This window comes from Petromyzon marinus (genome assembly GCF_048934315.1).
Source record: "Petromyzon marinus isolate PM22_M1 ecotype Great Lakes invasive population chromosome 75 unlocalized genomic scaffold, UKy_Petmar_22M1.pri1.0 chr75_unloc.4, whole genome shotgun sequence".
NCBI classification, from domain to species: domain Eukaryota; kingdom Metazoa; phylum Chordata; class Hyperoartia; order Petromyzontiformes; family Petromyzontidae; genus Petromyzon; species Petromyzon marinus.
In genome coordinates this window covers 459,415-479,270 of record NW_027422616.1, presented here as the reverse complement: position 1 = coordinate 479,270, position 19,856 = coordinate 459,415, and the positions used below count along the sequence as shown (strand labels likewise).

The 19,856-nt window shown below is 52.8% G+C and overlaps 1 protein-coding gene across 3 annotated transcripts in view; it reads right to left on the bottom strand.

Moving 5' to 3' along the window:
• LOC142908175 (F-actin-capping protein subunit beta-like) overlaps positions 1-19,856 on the bottom strand; it is a 36,770-nt gene that overhangs the window by 9,601 nt on the left and 7,313 nt on the right. The window contains exons 3-5 of one of the 3 annotated variants that reach the window (XM_076058484.1): positions 18,012-18,125; positions 12,040-12,181; positions 9,372-9,446 (exon numbers count right to left, since the gene is read on the bottom strand). In XM_076058484.1, the coding sequence (XP_075914599.1) occupies positions 9,390-9,446; positions 12,040-12,181; positions 18,012-18,125 (313 nt within the window). In that variant the 3' untranslated portion in view covers positions 9,372-9,389. Of the gene's footprint in view, positions 1-9,371; positions 9,447-9,665; positions 9,753-12,039; positions 12,182-18,011; positions 18,126-19,856 lie in introns of those variants that run through there. The other 2 variants (XM_076058483.1, XM_076058485.1) reach the window with 2 other exon arrangements.

Sequence of the window (19,856 nt, the reverse complement as noted above, 5' to 3'; positions counted from 1 at the left end):
AACCACACACAGGGAGTGTTAGAACCACACACAGGGGGTGTTAGAACCACACACAGGGGGTGTTAGAACCACACACAGGGAGTGTTAGAACCACCACACAGGTGGTGTTAGAACCACACACAGGGGGTGTTAGAACCACACACAGGGGGTGTTAGAACCACCCACAGGGGGTGTTAGAACTACCACACAGGGAGTGTTAGAACCACACACAGGAGGTGTTAGAACCACACACAGGGGGTGTTAGAACCACCACACAGGGAGTGTTAGAACCACACACAGGGGGTGTTAGAACCACACACAGGGGGTGTTAGAACCACACACAGGGGGTGTTAGAACCACACACAGGGGGTGTTAGAACCACACACAGGTGGTGTTAGAACCACACACAGGGGGTGTTAGAACCACACACAGGGGGTGTTAGAACCACCCACAGGGGGTGTTAGAACTACCACACAGGGAGTGTTAGAACCACACACAGGGGGTGTTAGAACCACACACAGGGGGTGTTAGAACCACCACACAGGGAGTGTTAGAACCACACAGGGAGTGTTAGAACCACCACACAGGGAGTGTTAGAACCACCCACAGGGGGAGTGTTAGAACCACACACAGGGAGTGTTAGAACCACACACAGGGAGTGTTAGAACCACACACAGGGAGTGTTAGAACCACCACACACAGGGAGTGTTAGAACCACCACACAGGGAGTGTTAGAACCACACACAGGAGGTGTTAGAACCACACACAGGGAGTGTTAGAACCACACACAGGGAGTGTTAGAACCACACACAGGGGGTGTTAGAACCACACACAGGGGGTGTTAGAACCACACACAGGGAGTGTTAGAACCACCACACAGGTGGTGTTAGAACCACACACAGGGGGTGTTAGAACCACACACAGGGAGTGTTAGAACCACACACAGGGAGTGTTAGAACCACACACAGGAGGTGTTAGAACCACCATACAGGGGGTGTTAGAACCACCACACAGGGAGTGTTAGAACCACCCACAGGAGGTGTTAGAACCACCACACAGGGAGTGTTAGAACCACCACACAGGGGGTGTTAGAACCACACACAGGGGGTGTTAGAACCACCACACAGGGGGTGTTAGAACCACCACACAGGGAGTGTTAGAACCACCACACAGGGAGTGTTAGAACCACCACACAGGGAGTGTTAGAACCACACACAGGGAGTGTTAGAACCACACACAGGGAGTGTTAGAACCACACACAGGAGGTGTTAGAACCACCACACAGGGAGTGTTAGAACCACCACACAGGGGGTGTTAGAACCACACACAGGGAGTGTTAGAACCACACACAGGAGGTGTTAGAACCACCACACAGGGAGTGTTAGAACCACCACACAGGAGGTGTTAGAACCACACACAGGGAGTGTTAGAACCACACACAGGGAGTGTTAGAACCACACACAGGGAGTGTTAGAACCACCACACAGGGAGTGTTAGAACCACACACAGAGGGTGTTAGAACCACACACAGGGAGTGTTAGAACCACACACAGGGAGTGTTAGAACCACACACAGGGAGTGTTAGAACCACCACACAGGGAGTGTTAGAACCACACACAGAGGGTGTTAGAACCACACACAGGGAGTGTTAGAACCACCACACATGGGGTGTTAGAACCACCACACAGGGAGTGTTAGAACCACACACAGGGAGTGTTAGAACCACACACAGGGAGTGTTAGAACCACACACAGGGAGTGTTAGAACCACACACAGGGAGTGTTAGAACCACCACACAGGGAGTGTTAGAACCACCACACAGGAGGTGTTAGAACCACCACACAGGGAGTGTTAGAACCACCACACAGGGAGTGTTAGAACCACCACACAGGGAGTGTTAGAACCACCACACAGGAGGTGTTAGAACCACACACAGGGAGTGTTAGAACCACCACACAGGGAGTGTTAGAACCACCACACAGGAGGTGTTAGAACCACACACAGGGAGTGTTAGAACCACCACACAGGGAGTGTTAGAACCACCACACAGGGAGTGTTAGAACCACCACACAGGGAGTGTTAGAACCACACACAGGGAGTGTTAGAACCACACACAGGGAGTGTTAGAACCACCACACAGGAGGTGTTAGAACCACACACAGGGAGTGTTAGAACCACCACACAGGGAGTGTTAGAACCACCACACAGGAGGTGTTAGAACCACACACAGGGAGTGTTAGAACCACCACACAGGGAGTGTTAGAACCACACACAGGGAGTGTTAGAACCACCACACAGGGAGTGTTAGAACCACACACAGGGAGTGTTAGAACCACACACAGGGAGTGTTAGAACCACCACACAGGGAGTGTTAGAACCACCCACAGGGAGTGTTAGAACCACACACAGGGAGTGTTAGAACCACACACAGGGAGTGTTAGAACCACCACACAGGGAGTGTTAGAACCACCCACAGGGAGTGTTAGAACCACACACAGGGAGTGTTAGAACCACCACACAGAGAGTGTTAGAACCACACACAGGGAGTGTTAGAACCACCACACACAGGGTGTTAGAACCACACACAGGGGTGTTAGAACCACACACAGGGAGTGTTAGAACCACACACGGAGTGTTAGAACCACACACAGGGAGTGTTAGAACCACCACACACAGGGTGTTAGAACCACCACACAGGGAGTGTTAGAACCACACACAGGGAGTGTTAGAACCACACACAGGGAGTGTTAGAACCACACACAGGGAGTGTTAGAACCACCACACGGGGAGTGTTAGAACCACACACAGGGGGTGTTAGAACCACCACACAGGGAGTGTTAGAACCACCACACAGGGAGTGTTAGAACCACACACAGGGAGTGTTAGAACCACCACACAGGAGGTGTTAGAACCACACACAGGGGGTGTTAGAACCACACACAGGAGGTGTTAGAACCACACACAGGGAGTGAGCTTATAGTGGGCACTCCGTCCACTCGATTTCTCCTGCGTTAGAACCACACACAGGGGTGTTAGAACCACACACAGGGAGTGTTAGAACCACACACAGGGAGTGTTAGAACCACACACAGGGAGTGTTAGAACCACACACAGGGAGTGTTAGAACCACCACACAGGAGGTGTTAGAACCACCACACAGGGAGTGTTAGAACCACCACACAGGGAGTGTTAGAACCACCACACACAGGTGTTAGAACCACACACAGGGAGTGTTAGAACCACCACACAGGGAGTGTTAGAACCACACACAGGGAGTGTTAGAACCACCACACAGGGAGTGTTAGAACCACCACACAGGGAGTGTTAGAACCACACACAGGGAGTGTTAGAACCACACACAGGGAGTGTTAGAACCACACACAGGGAGTGTTAGAACCACCACACAGGGAGTGTTAGAACCACACACAGGGGGTGTTAGAACCACCACACAGGAGGTGTTAGAACCACCACACAGGGAGTGTTAGAACCACACACAGGGAGTGTTAGAACCACCACACAGGGAGTGTTAGAACCACCACACAGGGAGTGTTAGAACCACACACAGGGAGTGTTAGAACCACACACAGGGAGTGTTAGAACCACCACACAGGGAGTGTTAGAACCACACACAGGGGGTGTTAGAACCACCACACAGGAGGTGTTAGAACCACCCACAGGGGGTGTTAGAACCACACACAGGGAGTGTTAGAACCACCACACAGGGAGTGTTAGAACCACACACAGGGAGTGTTAGAACCACACACAGGGAGTGTTAGAACTACACACAGGGAGTGTTAGAACCACCACACAGAGGGTGTTAGAACCACCACACAGGGGGTGTTAGAACCACACACAGGGAGTGTTAGAACCACACACAGGGAGTGTTAGAACCACACACAGGGAGTGTTAGAACCACCACACAGAGAGTGTTAGAACCACACACAGGGAGTGTTAGAACCACACACAGGGAGTGTTAGAACCACCACACAGGGAGTGTTAGAACCACCACACAGGGAGTGTTAGAACCACACACAGGGAGTGTTAGAACCACCACACAGGGAGTGTTAGAACCACCACACAGGGAGTGTTAGAACCACACACAGGAGGTGTTAGAACCACACACAGGGAGTGTTAGAACCACCACACAGGGGGTGTTAGAACCACCACACAGGGAGTGTTAGAACCACACACAGGGAGTGTTAGAACCACACACAGGGAGTGTTAGAACCACACACAGGGAGTGTTAGAACCACCACACAGGGGGTGTTAGAACCACACACAGGGAGTGTTAGAACCACCACACAGGGAGTGTTAGAACCACCACACAGGGAGTGTTAGAACCACACACAGGGGGTGTTAGAACCACCACACAGGGAGTGTTAGAACCACACACAGGGAGTGTTAGAACCACCACACAGGGAGTGTTAGAACCACACACAGGGAGTGTTAGAACCACCACACATGGGGTGTTAGAACCACCACACAGGGAGTGTTAGAACCACCACACAGGGAGTGTTAGAACCACACACAGGGAGTGTTAGAACCACCACACAGGGAGTGTTAGAACCACCCACAGGGAGTGTTAGAACCACACACAGGGGGTGTTAGAACCACACACAGGGAGTGTTAGAACCACCACACAGGGAGTGTTAGAACCACACACAGGGGGTGTTAGAACCACACACAGGGAGTGTTAGAACCACACACAGGGAGTGTTAGAACCACCACACAGGGAGTGTTAGAACCACCACACAGGGAGTGTTAGAACCACACACAGGGAGTGTTAGAACCACACACAGGGAGTGTTAGAACCACCACACAGGGAGTGTTAGAACCACACACAGGGAGTGTTAGAACCACCACACAGGGAGTGTTAGAACCACCACACAGGGGGTGTTAGAACCACACACAGGGAGTGTTAGAACCACACACAGGGAGTGTTAGAACCACCCACAGGGAGTGTTAGAACCACACACAGGGAGTGTTAGAACCACCACACATAGGGTGTTAGAACCACCCACACAGGGGGTGTTAGAACCACCACACAGGGAGTGTTAGAACCACACACAGGAGGTGTTAGAACCACCACACAGGGAGTGTTAGAACCACACACAGGGGGTGTTAGAACCACCACACAGGGAGTGTTAGAACCACACACAGGGAGTGTTAGAACCACACACAGGGAGTGTTAGAACCACCACACAGGGAGTGTTAGAACCACACACAGGAGGTGTTAGAACCACCACACAGGGAGTGTTAGAACCACACACAGGGAGTGTTAGAACCACCACACAGGGGGTGTTAGAACCACCCACAGAGGGAGTGTTAGAACCACGACACAGGGAGTGTTAGAACCACCACACATGGGGTGTTAGAACCACACACAGGGAGTGTTAGAACCACACACAGGGAGTGTTAGAACCACCACACAGGGAGTGTTAGAACCACACACAGGGAGTGTTAGAACCACCCACAGGGAGTGTTAGAACCACACACAGGGGGTGTTAGAACCACACACAGGGAGTGTTAGAACCACCACACAGGGAGTGTTAGAACCACACACAGGGAGTGTTAGAACCACCCACAGGAGGTGTTAGAACCACACACAGGGAGTGTTAGAACCACACACAGGGAGTGTTAGAACCACACACAGGGAGTGTTAGAACCACCCACAGGAGGTGTTAGAACCACACACAGGGGGTGTTAGAACCACACACAGGGGGTGTTAGAACCACCACACAGGGAGTGTTAGAACCACACACAGGGAGTGTTAGAACCACACACAGGGAGTGTTAGAACCACACACAGGGGGTGTTAGAACCACACACAGGGAGTGTTAGAACCACACACAGGGAGTGTTAGAACCACCACACAGGGAGTGTTAGAACCACCACACAGGGAGTGTTAGAACCACACACAGGGAGTGTTAGAACCACACACAGGGAGTGTTAGAACCACCATACAGGGAGTGTTAGAACCACACACAGGGAGTGTTAGAACCACCACACAGGGAGTGTTAGAACCACCACACAGGGAGTGTTAGAACCACACACAGGGGGTGTTAGAACCACACACAGGAGGTGTTAGAACCACCCACAGAGGGTGTTAGAACCACACACAGGAGGTGTTAGAACCACCACACAGGGAGTGTTAGAACCACACACAGGAGGTGTTAGAACCACCCACAGAGGGTGTTAGAACCACACACAGGGAGTGTTAGAACCACACACAGGGGGTGTTAGAACCACCACACAGGGAGTGTTAGAACCACCCACAGAGGGTGTTAGAACCACACACAGGGAGTGTTAGAACCACACACAGGGGGTGTTAGAACCACACACAGGGGGTGTTAGAACCACCACACAGGGAGTGTTAGAACCACACACAGGGAGTGTTAGAACCACACACAGGGAGTGTTAGAACCACACACAGGGAGTGTTAGAACCACACACAGGGAGTGTTAGAACCACACACAGGGAGTGTTAGAACCACCACACAGGGAGTGTTAGAACCACCACACAGGGAGTGTTAGAACCACACACAGGGGGTGTTAGAACCACCACACAGGGAGTGTTAGAACCACCACACAGGGAGTGTTAGAACCACACACAGGGGGTGTTAGAACCACCACACAGGGAGTGTTAGAACCACACACAGGGAGTGTTAGAACCACACACAGGGGGTGTTAGAACCACACACAGGAGGTGTTAGAACCACACACAGGAGGTGTTAGAACCACACACAGGAGGTGTTAGAACCACACACAGGGAGTGTTAGAACCACACACAGGGAGTGTTAGAACCACACACAGGGAGTGTTAGAACCACACACAGGGAGTGTTAGAACCACACACAGGGAGTGTTAGAACCACACACAGGGAGTGTTAGAACCACACACAGGGGGTGTTAGAACCACACACAGGGAGTGTTAGAACCACACACAGGGAGTGTTAGAACCACACACAGGGGGTGTTAGAACCACCACACAGGGAGTGTTAGAACCACACACAGGGAGTGTTAGAACCACACACAGGGAGTGTTAGAACCACACACAGGGAGTGTTAGAACCACACACAGGGAGTGTTAGAACCACACACAGGGAGTGTTAGAACCACTACACAGGGAGTGTTAGAACCACCACACAGAGGGTGTTAGAACCACCCACAGGGAGTGTTAGAACCACCACACAGGGAGTGTTAGAACCACCACACAGGGAGTGTTAGAACCACACACAGGGGGTGTTAGAACCACACACAGGGAGTGTTAGAACCACACACAGGGGTGTTAGAACCACACACAGGAGGTGTTAGAACCACCACACAGGGAGTGTTAGAACCACCACACAGGGGGTGTTAGAACCACACACAGGGAGTGTTAGAACCACACACAGGGAGTGTTAGAACCACCCACAGGGAGTGTTAGAACCACACACAGGGAGTGTTAGAACCACCACACAGGAGGTGTTAGAACCACCACACAGGGAGTGTTAGAACCACACACAGGGAGTGTTAGAACCACACACAGGGAGTGTTAGAACCACACACAGGGAGTGTTAGAACCACCACACAGGGAGTGTTAGAACCACACACAGGGAGTGTTAGAACCACACACAGGGGGTGTTAGAACCACACACAGGGGGTGTTAGAACCACCCACAGGGAGTGTTAGAACCACACACAGGAGGTGTTAGAACCACACACAGGGAGTGTTAGAACCACACACAGGGAGTGTTAGAACCACCACACAGGGAGTGTTAGAACCACCACACAGGGGGTGTTAGAACCACACACAGGGAGTGTTAGAACCACACACAGGAGGTGTTAGAACCACACACAGGGAGTGTTAGAACCACACACAGAGGGTGTTAGAACCACACACAGGGAGTGTTAGAACCACACACAGGGGGTGTTAGAACCACCCACAGGGAGTGTTAGAACCACACACAGGGAGTGTTAGAACCACCCACAGGGAGTGTTAGAACCACCCACACAGGGAGTGTTAGAACCACACACAGGGAGTGTTAGAACCACCACACAGGGAGTGTTAGAACCACACACACGGTGTTAGAACCACATACAGGGAGTGTTAGAACCACCACACAGGGGGTGTTAGAACCACACACAGGAGGTGTTAGAACCACACACAGGAGGTGTTAGAACCACACACAGGGGTGTTAGAACCACACACAGGGAGTGTTAGAACCACACACAGGGAGTGTTAGAACCACACACACGGTGTTAGAACCACCACACAGGGAGTGTTAGAACCACACACACGGTGTTAGAACCACACACAGGGAGTGTTAGAACCACCCACAGGGAGTGTTAGAACCACACACAGGGGGTGTTAGAACCACCACACAGGGAGTGTTAGAACCACACACAGGGAGTGTTAGAACCACACACAGGGGGTGTTAGAACCACACACAGGAGGTGTTAGAACCACACACAGGGAGTGTTAGAACCACCACACAGGAGGTGTTAGAACCACACACAGGGAGTGTTAGAACCACCACACAGGGAGTGTTAGAACCACACACAGGGAGTGTTAGAACCACACACAGGGAGTGTTAGAACCACCACACAGGGAGTGTTAGAACCACACACAGGGAGTGTTAGAACCACCACACACAGGAGGTGTTAGAACCACACACAGGAGGTGTTAGAACCACACACAGGGGGTGTTAGAACCACACACAGAGGGTGTTAGAACCACCACACAGGGAGTGTTAGAACCACACACAGGGAGTGTTAGAACCACACACAGAGGGTGTTAGAACCACACACAGGGAGTGTTAGAACCACCACACAGGGAGTGTTAGAACCACACAGGGAGTGTTAGAACCACCACACAGGAGGTGTTAGAACCACACACAGGGAGTGTTAGAACCACCACACAGGGAGTGTTAGAACCACACACAGGGAGTGTTAGAACCACACACAGAGAGTGTTAGAACCACCCACAGGGAGTGTTAGAACCACACACAGGGGGTGTTAGAACCACCACACAGGGAGTGTTAGAACCACACACAGGGAGTGTTAGAACCACACACAGGGAGTGTTAGAACCACACACAGGGAGTGTTAGAACCACCACACAGGAGGTGTTAGAACCACACACAGGGAGTGTTAGAACCACCACACAGGGAGTGTTAGAACCACCACACAGGGAGTGTTAGAACCACCACACAGGGAGTGTTAGAACCACCCACAGGGAGTGTTAGAACCACCACACAGGGAGTGTTAGAACCACACACAGGGAGTGAGCTTATAGTGGGCACTCCGTCCACTCGATTTCTCCTGCGTTAGAACCACCACACAGGGGTGTTAGAACCACACAGGGAGTGTTAGAACCACACACAGGGGGTGTTAGAACCACCACACAGGGAGTGTTAGAACCACACACAGGGAGTGTTAGAACCACACACAGGGAGTGAGCTTATAGTGGGCACTCCGTCCACTCGATTTCTCCTGCGTTAGAACCACACACAGGGGGTGTTAGAACCACCCACAGGGAGTGTTAGAACCACACACAGGGGGTGTTAGAACCACCCACAGGGAGTGTTAGAACCACACACAGGGAGTGTTAGAACCACCACACAGGGGGTGTTAGAACCACACACAGGGAGTGTTAGAACCACCACACAGGGAGTGTTAGAACCACACACAGGGGGTGTTAGAACCACACACAGGGAGTGTTAGAACCACACACAGGGAGTGTTAGAACCACACACAGGGAGTGAGTTTATAGTGGGCACTCCGTCCACTCGATTTCTCCTGCGTTAGAACCACACACAGGGGTGTTAGAACCACACACAGGGAGTGTTAGAACCACACACAGGGGTGTTAGAACCACACACAGGAGGTGTTAGAACCACCACACAGGGAGTGTGGTGTTAGTACGTGAGTACGTTAGTACGTGAGTACGTGAGTACGTGAGGTGTTAGTACGTGAGTACGTGAGGTGTTAGTACGTGAGTACGTTAGTACGTTAGTACGTGAGTAGTGAGGTGTTAGTACGTTAGTACGTGAGGTGTTAGTACGTCAGTACGTTAGTACGTGAGGTGTTAGTACGTTAGTACCTGAGTACGTGAGTACGTGAGTACGTTAGTACGTTAGTACGTGAGTACGTGAGTACGTGAGGTGTTAGTACGTGAGGTGCTAGTACGTTAGTACGTGAGGTGTTAGTACGTGAGTACGTGAGTACGTGAGGTGTTAGTACGTGAGGTGTTAGTACGTGAGTACGTTAGTACGTTAGTACGCGAGGTGTTAGTACGTGAGTACGTGAGTACGTTAGTACGTGAGTACGTGAGTACGTTAGTACGTGAGGTGTTAGTACGTTAGTACGTGAGTACGTTAGTACGTGAGGTGTTAGTACGTGAGGTGTTAGTACGTGAGGTGTTAGTACGTGAGTACGTGAGGTGTTAGTACGTGAGGTGTTAGTACGTGAGGTGTTAGTACGTGAAGTGTTAGTACATTAGTACGTGAGTATGTGAGTACGTGAGTACGTTAGTACGTGAGGTGTTAGCACGTGAGTACGTGAGTACGTGAGGTGTTAGTACATGAGTACGTGAGGTGTTAGTACGTGAGTACTTGAGTACGTGAGGTGTTAGTACGTTAGTACGTGAGTACGTTAATACGTGAGTACGTGAGTACGTTAGTACGTGAGTACGTGAGGTGTTAGTACGTGAGTACGTGAGTACGTTAGTACGTGAGTACGTTAGTACGTGAGTACGTGAGTACGTGAGGTGTTAGTACGTTAGTACGTTAGTACGTGAGTACGTGAGTACGTTAGTACGTGAGTACGTTAGTACGTGAGGTGTATGTTAGTACGTTAGTACGTGAGGTGTTAGTACGTGAGTACGTGAGTACGTGAGTACGTTAGTACGTGAGTAGTGAGGTGTTAGTACGTGAGTACGTGAGGTGTTAGTACGTGAGGTGTTAGTACGTGAGGTGTTAGTACATGAGTACGTGAGTACGTGAGTATGTTAGTACGTGAGGTGTTAGTACGTGAGTACGTTAGTACGTGAGGTGTTAGTACGTGAGTACGTTAGGTGTTAGTACGTGAGTACGTTAGTACGTGAGGTGTTAGTACGTTACTACGTTAGTACGTGAGTACGTTACTACGTTAGTACGTGAGTGAGTACGTTAGTACGTGAGTACGTTACTACGTTAGTACGTTAGTACGTGAGTACGTGAGTGAGTACGTGAGTGAGTACGTGAGTGAGTACGTGAGTGAGTACGTTAGTACGTGAGTGAGTACGTTAGTACGTGAGGTGTTAGTACGTGAGTACGTTACTACGTTAGTACGTGAGTGAGTACGTTAGTACGTTACTACGTTAGTACGTGAGGTGTTAGTACGTGAGGTGTTAGTATGTTAGTACGTGAGGTGTTAGTACGTGAGGTGTTAGTATGTTAGTACGTGAGGTGTTAGTACGTGAGGTGTTAGTATGTTAGTACGTTAGTACGTGAGTGAGTACGTTAGTACGTGAGTACGTGAGTGAGTACGTTAGTACGTGAGTACGTGAAGTGTTAGTACGTGAGTGAGTACGTTAGTACGTGAGTGAGTACGTTACTACGTTACTACGTTAGTACGTGAGTACGTGAGGTGTTAGTACGTTAGTACGTGAGTGAGTACGTTACTACGTGAGTACGTTACTACGTTAGTACGTGAGTACGTGAGGTGTTAGTACGTTACTACGTTAGTACGTTACTACGTGAGGTGTTAGTACGTGAGTGAGTACGTGAGTGAGTACGTGAGTGAGTACGTGAGTACGTGAGTACGTGAGGTGTTAGTACGTTACTACGTTAGTACGTGAGGTGTTAGTACGTTAGTACGTTAGTACGTGAGGTGTTAGTACGTTACTACGTTAGTACGTGAGGTGTTAGTACGTGAGGTGTTAGTACGTGAGTACGTTAGTACGTGAGTACGTTAGTACGTTAGTACGTTAGTACGTGAGTACGTGAGTACGTGAGTACGTGAGGTGTTAGTACGTTACTACGTTAGTACGTGAGGTGTTAGTACGTTAGTACGTGAGTACGTGAGTGAGTACGTGAGTGAGTACCTGCACTTCCACGACATGAATGGAGTCCCAGCAGCCTTTGATCTTCTTGGATCCGTCCCCGGCCTTCTTGATGAGGATGACGCCGGCGAAGCCATGGTCCAGATCCCACAGGTACACTGACGACACGCCACCCTCAAAGTAGCTGGGCACACGGTGGGTGGGTGGGTGGGTGAGTGAGTGGGGGGGTGGGTGGGGGGGTGAGTGGGGGGGTGAGTGGGGGGGTGAGTGGGGGGGTGAGTGGGTGGGTGAGTGGGTGGGTGGGTGAGTGAGTAAGTGGTTGGGTGGGTGTGTGAGTGGTCCAGATCCCACAGGTACACTGACGACACGCCACCCTCAAAGTAGCTGGGCACACGGTGGGTGGGTGTGTGAGTGGGTGGGTGAGTGGGTGGGTGAGTGGGGGGGTGGGTGGGTGGGTGGGTGGGTGGGTGGGGGGGTGGGTGGGTGGGTGAGTGGGTGGGTGTGTGAGTGGTCCAGATCCCACAGGTACACTGACGACACGCCACCCTCAAAGTAGCTGGGCACACGGTGGGTGGGTGGGTGGGTGAGTGAGTGGGTGGGTGAGTGGGTGGGTGGGTGGGTGGGTGTGTGAGTGGTCCAGATCCCACAGGTACACTGACGACACGCCACCCTCAAAGTAGCTGGGCACACGGTGGGTGGGTGGGTGGGTGAGTGAGTGGGTGGGTGAGTGGGTGGGTGGGTGGGTGTGTGAGTGGTCCAGATCCCACAGGTACACTGACGACACGCCACCCTCAAAGTAGCTGGGCACACGGTGGGTGGGTGGGTGGGTGAGTGGGTGAGTGGGTGGGTGGGTGTGTGAGTGGTCCAGATCCCACAGGTACACTGACGACACGCCACCCTCAAAGTAGCTGGGCACACGGTGGGTGGGTGGGTGGGTGTGTGAGTGGGTGAGTGGGTGGGTGAGTGGGTGGGTGGGTGGGGGGGTGAGTGGGTGGGTGAGTGAGTAAGTGGTTGGGTGGGTGTGTGAGTGGTCCAGATCCCACAGGTACACTGACGACACGCCACCCTCAAAGTAGCTGGGCACACGGTGGGTGGGTGGGTGGGTGAGTGAGTGGGGGGGTGGGTGGGGGGGTGAGTGGGGGGGTGAGTGGGGGGGTGAGTGGGGGGGTGAGTGGGTGGGTGAGTGGGTGGGTGGGTGAGTGAGTAAGTGGTTGGGTGGGTGTGTGAGTGGTCCAGATCCCACAGGTACACTGACGACACGCCACCCTCAAAGTAGCTGGGCACACGGTGGGTGGGTGTGTGAGTGGGTGGGTGAGTGGGTGGGTGAGTGGGGGGGTGGGTGGGTGGGTGGGTGGGTGGGTGGGGGGGTGGGTGGGTGGGTGAGTGGGTGGGTGTGTGAGTGGTCCAGATCCCACAGGTACACTGACGACACGCCACCCTCAAAGTAGCTGGGCACACGGTGGGTGGGTGGGTGGGTGAGTGAGTGGGTGGGTGAGTGGGTGGGTGGGTGGGTGTGTGAGTGGTCCAGATCCCACAGGTACACTGACGACACGCCACCCTCAAAGTAGCTGGGCACACGGTGGGTGGGTGGGTGGGTGAGTGAGTGGGTGGGTGAGTGGGTGGGTGGGTGGGTGTGTGAGTGGTCCAGATCCCACAGGTACACTGACGACACGCCACCCTCAAAGTAGCTGGGCACACGGTGGGTGGGTGGGTGGGTGAGTGAGTGGGTGGGTGAGTGGGTGGGTGGGTGGGTGGGTGTGTGAGTGGTCCAGATCCCACAGGTACACTGACGACACGCCACCCTCAAAGTAGCTGGGCACACGGTGGGTGGGTGGGTGGGTGGGTGAGTGGGTGGGTGGGTGGGTGTGTGAGTGGTCCAGATCCCACAGGTACACTGACGACACGCCACCCTCAAAGTAGCTGGGCACACGGTGGGTGGGTGGTGGTGGTGGGGGGGTGGGTGGGTGGGTCGGTGGGTGGGTGAGTGGGTGGGTGAGTGGGTGGGTGGGTGGGGGGGTGAGTGGGTGGGTGGGGGGGTGGGTGAGTGGGTGAGTGGGTGAGTGAGTGGGTGGGTGAGTGGGTGGGTGAGTGGGTGGGTGGGTGGGTGAGTGGGTGGGTGAGTGGGTGGGTGGGTGGGTGAGTGAGTGGGTGAGTAGGTGTGAGTGGGTGAGTGGGTCAGTGGGTGAGTAAGTGGGTGGGTGAGTGAGTGGGTGAGTAGGTGTGAGTGGGTGAGTGGGTGGGTGGGTGAGTGGGTGAGTGAGTGGGTGAGTGGGTGGGTGGGTGAGTGGGTGAGTGGGTGAGTGAGTGGGTGGGTGGGTGAGTGAGTGGGTGAGTGAGTGGGTGGTGAGTGGGTGAGTGGGTGGGTGGGTGGTGAGTGGGTGGGTGAGTGGGTGAGTGGGTGGGTGGGTGGGTGAGTGGGTGGGTGGGTGGGTGGGGGGGTGGGTGGGTGAGTGAGTGGGTGAGTGGGTGGGTGGGTGGGGTGAGTGGGGGGGGTGAGTGGGGGGGTGAGTGAGTGGGTGGGTAGGTGGGTGAGTGGGTGGGTCGGTGGGTGAGTGGGTGGGTGAGTGGGTGGGTGAGTGAGTGGGTGAGTGGATGAGTGGGTGGGTGAGTGGGTGAGTGAGTGGGTGGGTGAGTGAGTCAGTGGGTGGGTGGGTGAGTGAGTGGGTCGGTGGGTGAGTGGGTGGGTAGGTGAGTGAGTGAGTGGGTGGGTGGGTGAGTGAGTGAGTGAGTGGGTGGGTGAGTGAGTGAGTGAGTGGGTGAGTGAGTGAGGGAGTGAGTGAGTGGGTGGGTGGGGGGGTGAGTGGGGGGGTGGGTGGGTGGGTGAGTGGGTGAGTGAGGGGGTGAGTGGGTGAGTGAGTCAGTTGGTGGGTGGGTGAGTGGGTGGGTGAGTGGGTGGGTGAGTGAGTGGGTGAGTGGGTGAGTGGGTGGGTGGGTAAGTGGGTGGGTGGGTGGGTAAGTGGGTGGGTGAGTGGGTGAGTAGGTGGGTGGGTGAGTAGGTGGGTGGGTAGGGGAGTGAGTGGGTGAGTGGGTGGGTGGGTAAGTGGGTGGGTGGGTGAGTGAGTAGGTGTGAGTGTGTGTGGTGAGTAGGTGGTGAGTAGTAGTAGTAGGTGGTGAGTAGTAGTAGGTGGTGAGTAGGTGGTGAGTAGTAGGTGGTGAGTAGGTGGTGGTGAGTAGTAGGTGGTGAGTTGTAGTAGGTGGTGAGTAGGTGGTGAGTAGTAGTAGGTGGTGAGTAGGTGTGAGTGAGTGGGTGAGTGGGTGGGTGACTAAGTGGGTGAGTGGGTTGGTGCGTGAGTGAGTGTGTGAGTAGGTGGTGAGTAGGTGGTGAGTAGTAGGTGGTGAGTAGTAGGTGGTGAGTAGTAGGTGAGTAGGTGGTGAGTAGTAGCAGGTGGTGAGTAGGTGTGAGTGAGTGTGTGAGTAGGTGTGAGTGTGTGTGGTGAGTAGGTGTGAGTAGTAGGTGGTGAGTAGGTGGTGAGTAGGTGGTGAGTAGGTGGTGGTGAGTAGTAGTAGGTGGTGAGTAGGTGTGAGTAGTAGGTGGTGAGTAGGTGGTGAGTAGGTGGTGAGTAGTAGGTGGTGAGTAGTAGTAGGTGGTGAGTAGGTGTGAGTGGGTGAGTAGGTGTGAGTGGGTTGGTGCGTGAGTGAGTGTGTGAGTAGGTGGTGAGTAGGTGGTGAGTAGGTGGTGAGTAGGTGGTGAGTAGTAGTAGGTGGTGAGTGAGTGTGTGAGTATGTGGTGAGTAGGTGGTGTGTAGGTGGTGAGTAGGTATGAGTGTGTGTGGTGAGTAGGTGGTGAGTAGGTGGTGAGTAGGTGGTGAGTAGGTGGTGAGTAGTAGGTGGTGTGTAGGTGGTGAGTAGGTGGTGAGTAGTAGGTGGTGAGTAGTAGGTGGTGAGTAGGTGGTGAGTAGTAGGTGGTGAGTAGTAGGTGGTGGTGAGTAGTAGGTGGTGAGTAGGTGGTGAGTAGTAGGTGGTGAGTAGGTGGTGAGTAGTAGGTGGTGAGTAGTAGGTGGTGAGTAGTAGGTGGTGAGTAGTAGGTGGTGAGTAGTAGGTGGTGAGTAGTAGGTGGTGAGTAGTAGTAGGTGGTGAGTAGGTGGTGGTGAGTAGGTGGTGAGTAGTAGCAGGTGGTGAGTAGGTGTGAGTGAGTGGGTGAGTAGGTGTGAGTGGGTTGGTGCGTGAGTGTGTGAGTAGGTGGTGAGTAGTAGGTGGTGAGTAGTAGGTGGTGAGTAGGTGGTGAGTAGTAGGTGGTGAGTAGGTGGTGAGTAGGTGGTGAGTAGTAGGTGGTGAGTAGTAGTAGGTGGTGAGTAGTAGTAGGTGGTGAGTAGGTGGTGAGTAGTAGTAGGTGGTGAGTAGTAGGTGGTGAGTAGTAGGTGGTGAGTAGGTGGTGAGTAGGTGGTGAGTAGGTGGTGAGTAGTAGGTGGTGAGCAGGTGGTGAGTAGGTGGTGAGTAGTAGTAGGTGGTGAGTAGGTGGTGAGTAGTAGGTGGTGAGTAGTAGGTGGTGAGTAGTAGGTGGTGAGTAGTAGGTGGTGAGTAGTAGTAGGTGGTGAGTAGTAGGTGGTGAGTAGGTGGTGAGTAGGTGTGAGTGGGTGAGTGAGTGGGTGGGTGACTAAGTGGGTGAGTGGGTTGGTGCGTGAGTGAGTGTGTGAGTAGGTGGTGAGTAGGTGGTGAGTAGTAGGTGGTGAGTAGTAGCAGGTGGTGTGTGTGGTGAGGTGGTGAGTAGTAGGTGGTGAGTAGTAGTAGGTGGTGAGTAGGTGTGAGTGAGTGGGTGAGAGGGTGGGTGCGTGAGTGAGTATGTGAGTAGGTGGTGAGTAGTAGGTGGTGAGTAGGTGGTGAGTAGGTGTGAGTGAGTGGGTGAGTGGGTTGGTGCGTGAGTGTGTGAATAGGTGTGAGTGTGTGTGGTGAGTAGGTGGTGAGTAGGTGGTGAGTAGGTGGTGAGTAGTAGTAGGTGGTGGGTAGGTGTGAGTGGGTAAGTAGGTGTGAGTGGGTTGGTGCGTGAGTGAGTGTGTGAGTAGGTGGTGAGTAGGTGGTGAGTAGTAGGTGGTGAGTAGTAGGTGGTGAGTAGTAGGTGGTGAGTAGTAGGTGGTGAGTAGGTGGTGAGTAGTAGTAGGTGGTGAGTAGTAGTAGGTGGTGAGTAGGTGGTGGTGAGTAGTAGTAGGTGGTGAGTAGTAGGTGGTGAGTAGGTGGTGAGTAGTAGTAGGTGGTGAGTAGGTGTGAGTGAGTGGGTAGGTGGGTGGGTGGGTAGGTAGGTGGGTGGGTGGGTGACTAAGTGGGTGAGTGGGTTGGTGCGTGAGTGAGTGTGTGAGTAGGTGGTGAGTAGGTGGTGAGTAGTAGGTGGTGAGTAGGTGGTGAGTAGTAGTAGGTGGTGAGTAGGTGGTGAGTAGTAGTAGGTGGTGAGTAGGTGTGAGTGAGTGGGTGAGAGGGTGGGTGCGTGAGTGAGTGTGTGAGTAGGTGGTGAGAAGGTGGTGAGTAGGTGGTGAGTAGTAGGTGGTGAGTAGGTGGTGAGTAGTAGTAGGTGGTGAGTAGGTGTGAGTGAGTGGGTGAGAGGGTGGGTGCGTGAGTGAGTGTGTGAGTAGGTGTGAGTGTGTGTGGTGAGTAGTAGGTGGTGAGTAGGTGGTGAGTAGTAGGTGGTGAGTAGTAGGTGGTGAGTAGTAGGTGGTGAGTAGTAGGTGGTGAGTAGTAGTAGGTGGTGAGTAGTAGGTGGTGAGTAGGTGTGAGTGAGTGTGTGAGTACGTGTGAGTGTGTGTGGTGAGTAGGTGGTGAGTAGTAGGTGGTGAGTAGTAGTAGGTGGTGAGTAGGTGGTGGTGAGTAGTAGTAGGTGGTGAGTAGTAGGTGGTGAGTAGTAGGTGGTGGTGAGTAGGTGGTGAGTAGTAGGTGGTGGTGAGTAGTAGGTGGTGGTGAGTAGTAGGTGGTGAGTAGGTGGTGAGTGAGTGTGTGAGTAGGTGTGAGTGTGTGTGGTGAGTAGTAGGTGGTGGTGAGTAGTAGGTGGTGAGTGGTAGGTGGTGAGTAGTAGGTGGTGAGTATCGTACAGGTCTCGGTACTGGTCGAACGCTGCGTTGGCCTCAATTTCGAGCTTGCGGAGACGTGCGGAGGGCATGGCTCCATCCTCCAGAGACGGGTCATACTTGTTACTCCACGGGGAGCTGGAGACACACACAGAGAGACACAGAGACACACACAGAGACACACACAGAGACACACACAGAGACACAGAGACACACACAGAGACACACACACAGAGACGGGTCATACTTGTTACTCCACGGGAAGCTGGAGACACACAGAGAGACACACACAGAGACACACACAGAGACACACAGAGACACACACAGAGACACACACAGAGACGGGTCATACTTGTTACTCCACGGGGAGCTGGAGACACACAGAGAGACACACACAGAGACACACACAGAGACACACAGAGAAACACACACAGAGACACACAGAGACGGGTCATACTTGTTACTCCACGGGGAGCTGGAGACACACACAGACACACAGAGACACACACAGAGACACACACAGAGACACACACAGAGACATAAACACACAGAGAGACACACAGAGAGACACACAGAGACACACACAGAGACGGGTCATACTTGTTACTCCACGGGGAGCTGGAGACACACAGAGACACACACAGAGACACACAGACACAGACAGAGACACAGAGACACACACAGAGACGGGTCATACTTGTTACTCCACGGGGAGCTGGAGACACACACAGACACAGAGACACAGACACAGAGACACACACAGAGAGACACACAGAGACACACACAGAGACGGGTCATACTTGTTACTCCACGGGGAGCTGGAGACACAGAGACACACACAGACACACACAGAGACACACACAGACACACAGAGACACACAGAGACACACACAGAGACGGGTCATACTTGTTACTCCACGGGGAGCTGAAGACACACATAGAGACACACAGAGACACACACAGAGACACACAGAGACACACACAGAGATACACAGACAGAGACACACAGAGACACACACACAGACATAAACACACAGAAATACACACAGAGACACACACAGAGAGACACGCAGAGACACACAGAGACACACAGAGACACACACAGAGACACACAGACACACAGAGACACACACAGACATAAACACACAGAGATACTCACAGAGACACACAGAGACACACACACAGACAAACACAGACATAAACACACAGAGACACACAGAGACACACACAGAGCTACACACAGAGATACACACAGAGACACACACACAGACATAAACACACAGACATAAACACACAGAGACACACAGAGAGACACACAGAGACACACACAGAGACACACACACAGAGACACACACACAGAGACACACACACAGAGACACACAGAGACACACAGAGACACACACAGAGACACAGAGACACACAGAGACACACAGAAATACACACAGAGACACACACAGAGAGACACGCAGAGACACATAGAGACACACAGAGACACACACACAGACATAAACACACAGAGATACACACAGAGACACACAGAGACACACACACAGACAAACACAGACATAAACACACAGAGACACACAGAGACACACAGAGCTACACACAGAGATACACACAGAGACACACACAGAGACACATACACAGACATAAACACACAGAGACACACAGAGACACACACACAGACACACACAGAGAGACACACAGAGACACACACAGACATAAACACACAGAGATACACACAGAGATACACACAGAGACACACACAGAGACACACACAGAGACACACACAGAGACACACAGAGACACACACACAGACATAAACACACAGAGACACACAGAGACACACAGAGACACACACAGAGACAC